Raw genomic sequence first — 6000 nt, 5'->3', positions numbered from 1 at the left:
GACGTTGTCTGTTATATGTTGTTTGTGAACACGGGTTGTCTGTGTATTAATGTCCCCCCTAGGCTAGTGCTTGCCAGGATCGGAGAGACTTTTTGAATCCTGGATGTCCACTCTACATCGGTTCTCTTCAAGGTTGCCCTTCCACATACTATGTTTTACGTGTCTTTAGTGATACATTCATGAATTTTCATTATTAATGTTAGATAGTAAATATTTTCGTGTAAAATAAATTTTTTAAATGGTTATGTATTAGTGGTTATTGTTCCTCAGTGATCCTCACTTTTCTCTGGGGTCCCCCGTCTGTGGGGACCCATACAATCTTTTTATTGATACTGCGTTGGAGGTTACAGGACAATCCCCACTTTTTATTCACTACAAGTTATTATTGACCATTTGTTCTTTTCTTTGTGGTGGAGATTACTCAAGTAGCAAGGTGTCTATTTTAGTGACTTTCAGCTACCCAGGGCCATTGGAAATTCCTGGACTTATTCTTTAATACTCGGCCTGATGGTGCCCTTGGACTAATGTGCCTTTTTTCATTTCTGCAGGCTGCGAAGCTCCTGTATGAATCCCGTGACCAGTGACGGAAGCAGGAAGATGAACAGTGCAAAGTTTTATTTGTAATTGTCATATTTTTGATGCAATATAACAAACCTTCTATATGCCCGATATGTACGGCTAAGTTGTTAATTTACAGCGTATCTTTCCTTTGCCCACTGCAGGCAGCCATTGCAGAGACAAGGACTTGGCACTCTACAATGCGGCTTGTGCCTCCAGTTGTTGTTTTTGGTATATTGCAAAAAGTACATTTTTGCAAATGACAGACTGGAAAACGTCTGGCATCAGTGTGGGCAAATGATGAGTATACCCGTTCTTTTTTTATAACCAGAATACTTCACTTTACTTGTGCAATATATATATAGAGTATATACAGTTTAATAATTCTTCAGTCTTTAAACTCACAAGACTGCGGGGCTCATTCAGACGACTCCTTACTTAAGACTTAGTGTGGTGATTGTATGGCACAAGGACCATAGATTCATCTGCATACATTTCCCTGTACTTGTGGACTGTAAAATCTCATTTAGGAATCCCAGACTACACCCAGAATAGGTGCGGATCCATTTATTTTTTTATTTTTTTGGGGTGTTCTGCATTCTTGACTCCATGAAGGAAATCAGATTGTTCAATCCCCCATAATCCCCACTTGCATTTATTGTAGGAACATGAAGGTGTCCCTCTCACACAGGTCTTTAGTAAACAAGATGGGGATCCACGTCCTGCTTTTGTTTAAACTGAAGCCAAAGTATGAAGTTAGAATTGTACAGAATCATTTTTGTTTTGTTGCAATCCTAGATTTTCATTTTTGTTTTGTTGCAATACTAAATTTATCCAGCAGGTGAACTCTGTAAGCACAGCAATATCTCCCAAGGGAAAACCTTGAAGCAAAGGGGGGGGGGGGGGGGAAATTAGGAGCGTGCACAGGCTGGGTTTTCAGGTTTGCTGGAAATCCCGTTGACCATGCTTTCACCACACTGTTCTATAAGTAAGGGCCAAACCTTTTATGAATGGCAGTACAAAGGAAAAAATGCAGCATTCGCTTCACCAACCAGGTGTTTATCCAGCACACCTGGATACATCCGATTGGATGTTGTCGTTGGCAGTGTTCGTTTTTGTACTAGAAGTCTGTTAGTTTTTGTACTAGAAGTCTGGACTGAGCCTCTCAATATATTTTGTTATTGTTAAAGGTAGCCTTGTGGTTTTTTTTTTGGTTTTTTTCACACGAGTATGTGACTAGCCTGGATCAGAGAGCCAGGATTGCTGGAAAATTACTTTTTACACTAGATCTCAGGTTCTTTATCGCTCTCTTGTACAAAAGCACTAACTTTTTTTGGGGGGGGGGGGGGTGAAAAGTATGACGTAGCTGTTCATATGCATTAAACCTGGGGATTTGGAAAAGTGGAAGTATTGCCTATAGCGGCCAATCATTGCCTTGGAAAAATAAGTGCTGAGATCTGAATTTTTTTTTTTTTGGTGGGGGGGGGGGGGGTAAAATAAAAGCCTTCCTTTCCTGCAGTTTTGGTAAATCAGGCTAGTTTCTTGTTGTTGCCATAGTGCTGGATGAGAAATTTGCCTGAGTAATATAAAAAAAAAAAAAAAAAAAAAAAATCTCTAATCACTGATCCATTTCCGCTGTCTGAAATTCAGTGACTTGGCAAAACTGTCCTAAAGGGTAGAACAGAATTGTGGAAGGATACCACATAGATGGTGCAGGCTTGGGGACTGTCCTCCTGATTATGGATTAAATACCTAGAGCAGGGGTCTCAAACTGGTGGCCCTCCAGCGGTTGCGGAACTACAAGTCCCATCATGCCTCTGCCTGTGGGAGTCACGCTTGTAACTGTCAGCTTTGCAATGCCTCATGGGACTTGTAGTTTTGCAACAGCTGGAGGGCCGCCTGTTTGAGACCCCTGACCTAGAGAGTTGGTGAGCTTGAATAAGCAGGCAGCCAGTGAAGTCTTCACTTTTTGTCCTGCTTGTTTCTGTGAATGTCTGAGTATCCGTTCCAGGTGAAGCCATTCTGCACCTGATTATAACTAGAAAGAGGTGTAGAGGGGAAATAAGCACATTAGGCTGATCATACTGTGCCAGATTTGTTATCTTTATGATAAAATACCTGACCCTTCAAAAAAAATAAAAATTAAAAAAAAACAATTTATTATAATTTTTGATGGATGAACCATATATTGCAGCAAAAAATTTTAAAAGAATGTGTCCCTAACATGGACCAAGGCCTCTGTAACTAATACTGAACTGTAGTGCTATACAGAATCCACTAGAGCAGGGATGTCAAACTGGCAGCCCTCCAGCTGTTGCAAAACTACAAGTCCCATGAGGCATTGCAAGATTGACAGTTACAAGCATGACTCCCACAGGCGGAGGCATGATGGGACTTGTAGTTTTGCAACAGCTGGAGGGCCACCAGTTTGAGATCCCTGCACTAGAGGGTGCATATGTTCTGTAGGAGTATATTGAGAATCCACCTAAAGGAAACCCGTCATGAGCGAGGCGGACTAGTTACCTAGCTAGGGGAAAAAAAAGCTTGGAGATACAGGAATTTTAGGGTACCCATTTATACAGATAACTCACTACAATGGAATAAAATAGACAAATATTTTTTATTTATAAAACATTAAAAGGAGGATATAGTGACTGCAATGATGCCTGTTGTCATAAGTCTATACACACAACCTAACACGGACAAACAGGAATCACAACACTCAAACACATAAAAGAATATTGAATACTCCGTCCAAATTTTTTCGACATGTTTTGGCGAAACATGACCGGGGGGGGGGGGGGGGGGGGAAAAATAAAAAAATTGGGACGAAGTATTCAATATTCTTTTATGTATTTAAGCTTTGCGATTACTGTTTGTCCGTGTTAGGTTGTGTGTGTATAGACTTATGACAACAGGCATCATTGCAGTCATTATATCCTTCTTTTAATGTTTTCTAAATAAAAAAAAAAGATTTGTCTATTTTATTCCATTGTAGTGAGTTATCTGTATAAATGGGTACCCTAAAAGTCTCTCCGTATCTCCCAGCTTTTTTTCTATTTTTCAATCTTGGGATGTTGGTACTGGTATTTTTTATGTTTGGAACTGATCCTTACCCAATATCTTTGAATAGTTACCTAGCTGTCATGCTGAGCCTCTGGAAATTAATCTTGGGGGGGGGTTTGCATTTAATGCCTACATTGTCTTGTCTTAATAAGGTTAGAAATTGGTTTCTTAGCAAAATATTTTCCATGCTGCTCCCTCAAGTTTTCTCATCACTAGGGTCAAAAATTTAGAAAATCAAAACGGATATTCTTAAAACAAAGCCTTTTCAAACAAAATTCTCCAAGTGTATTGCCATGTAAGCTAACGCAGTCAGACAGTTCAGGGCTTTACCATTTGCATGAAGGAAGAGTGACAATTCTCTCCCAGCAATGCATTGGAATCGGGTTCCTTGGGCGTGAAGACGGCCCAATTCCCAGATCTACATTCCACCTGATCAGCTTCTGATCAGTTTATTACTATATAATTTTTTTTTTTTTTTAAACTGCAGGGAAGAAATGCTTGATGCATCTTTTCCAAATTGGGTTAAAAAATAATAATAATGGTAAGGTTGTTGCTAGGGGCAATGTTTTATTCCTGTTAGTTCGTCTGCCTTAAATAGGGGAGAAATACAAAGAGTTATAGGTTTACCTATTTTTTTCCTTTCTAGATTTTAGAGTGCGTTCCTTCCTATTTATCTTGAAACTATATCTTTATATGGGGCGGATTAATTTTTTATTTTATTTTTTTATTATTACCCCCTGCCCCACATCTTTCCTATAGCACTTTGCCATGAGCTAAATGTTTTGACCCCTTTCACACTGGGGCGTTTTTCAGGCGCTTTAGCGTTAAAAAAAGCGCCTGTAAAGCGCTTGAAAGAAGCCTCATCTGCAGTCCCAATGTGAAAGCCTGAGTGCTTTAAGAGTCCTTTCACAATGTAAGCGCTCGAAAAGCACCACTTAAACTAGCAGCGCTTTACCAAAGTTTTTCAAGCGTTATTGGGGCACTTTTAACCCCTGCTAGTGGTCAAATAAAGGGTTAAAAGCGCCCATAAAATGCTGCTGCCAATAGCACTTTTCAGGCGTTTTTACAGGCACTTCCCATTGATTTCAATGGGAGGGGGTGCTTTAGGAGTGTTGTATTTTTTAACCCTGCCAGCGCAGCGCCTTAGTGTGAAAGCACTTGGGCTTTTACATTGGGATTGCAGCTGCGGCTTCTTTCAGGTGTTTTACAGGCACTTTTTTTTTTTTTAAAGCTAAAGCGCCTGAAAAACGCCCCAGTGTGAAAGGGATCATAGTGTGAAAGCACTCGGGCTTTTACATTGGAATTGCAGTTGCAGCTTCTTGCCAGCGCTCTACAGGCGCTTTTAAACGCAAAAAGGCCCCAGTGTGAAAGGGGTCTTTAATTGCATTCTCCATCTTTGACGATGGTGGTGAAACACTATAGGGCAGTGATGGTGAACCTTGGCACCCCAGATGTGTTGGAACTACATTTCCCATGACGCTCAACTACACTGCCGAGTGCACGAACATCATGGGAAATGTAGTTCCAAAACCGCTATAGGCAATGCCAGATAAGATCACAGCCTTCAGTGTTGCAAGAGGATCTGAAGTTGGGGGAAGACCTCACCACCATGGTTTGGGAAGCAGAAATAATGACATGGAGAATTCTCATTAAGTTTCACTCTACTCAAACGGCTTAGTTTATTTTAATTTTTTTGTGTATGGGTAGTTGCACCAGTGGCCCCTGTTTCAGTACAGGTTCTTTTCTGGTGTAGAGTTTGAATTGTGATGTATGTTATTTGCAGCAGTAACTGATTTACAATGTGGTGTTACTCCTCAGCCATGAGAGTAGTTTTGCCCCAAAAGTTTTAGATCTGTTGCCAGTGTGGAAATAATTTTGTAGTAGGAATACACTTGTACATTAAGCCTTGTGTGCTCTTACACATATCAATATGTGAAATGTACATCTTGTTACAAGGGTATGTACTTTTTGTAAATCGCAGATCTTTGTAGGCAGAGCAAAGACTGAAAGCAAACATGCTTGTATGCCCTTAACTTTCCTCCAGGTTCGTTTTGCAGGATGTATGATTGGACACTTTTTGATGATTATGTGCTCTGCCAGTATTGTTCCCTGCTGTATCAATGTACATTTGCCCTTCCATACAGACAGCAGCAGGATTCATTGTGTACATTCCAGGGTGTATTTGCTCATGCCACAAATCTGTTAAATCATTGACTGTAAAGATCATGTAAATTATTCAATACATTTGCTGTCCCTTACCTTTTCAGAGATAACTGGGCCAACTTACTTCAGCCAACCTAGCAAAGTCTCTAAAGAATGTGCTGGCCTTTCCACCAGAAAATCCTTAATTGTATATTGCAGAGGAGTTAATAATCA

General features: G+C 40.3%; 1 protein-coding gene across 2 annotated transcripts in view; it reads left to right on the top strand.

Moving 5' to 3' along the window:
* ZFYVE21 (zinc finger FYVE-type containing 21) overlaps positions 1–667 on the top strand; it is a 59745-nt gene extending 59078 nt beyond the window's left edge. For both annotated transcript variants that reach the window (XM_077467592.1, XM_077467593.1), the window contains one exon: positions 549–667. In XM_077467592.1, the coding sequence (XP_077323718.1) occupies positions 549–584 (36 nt within the window). In that variant the 3' untranslated portion in view covers positions 585–667. The remainder of the gene's footprint in view (positions 1–548) is intronic.
* Positions 668–6000: the final 5333 nt, after the last annotated feature.

This window comes from Lithobates pipiens, unplaced genomic scaffold, assembly GCF_037356315.1.
Source record: "Lithobates pipiens isolate NorthernLeopardFrog02 unplaced genomic scaffold, aLitPip1_a1.2 Scaffold_57, whole genome shotgun sequence".
NCBI lineage: Eukaryota > Metazoa > Chordata > Amphibia > Anura > Ranidae > Lithobates > Lithobates pipiens.
This window is presented reverse-complemented; position numbering and strand designations above follow the sequence as displayed.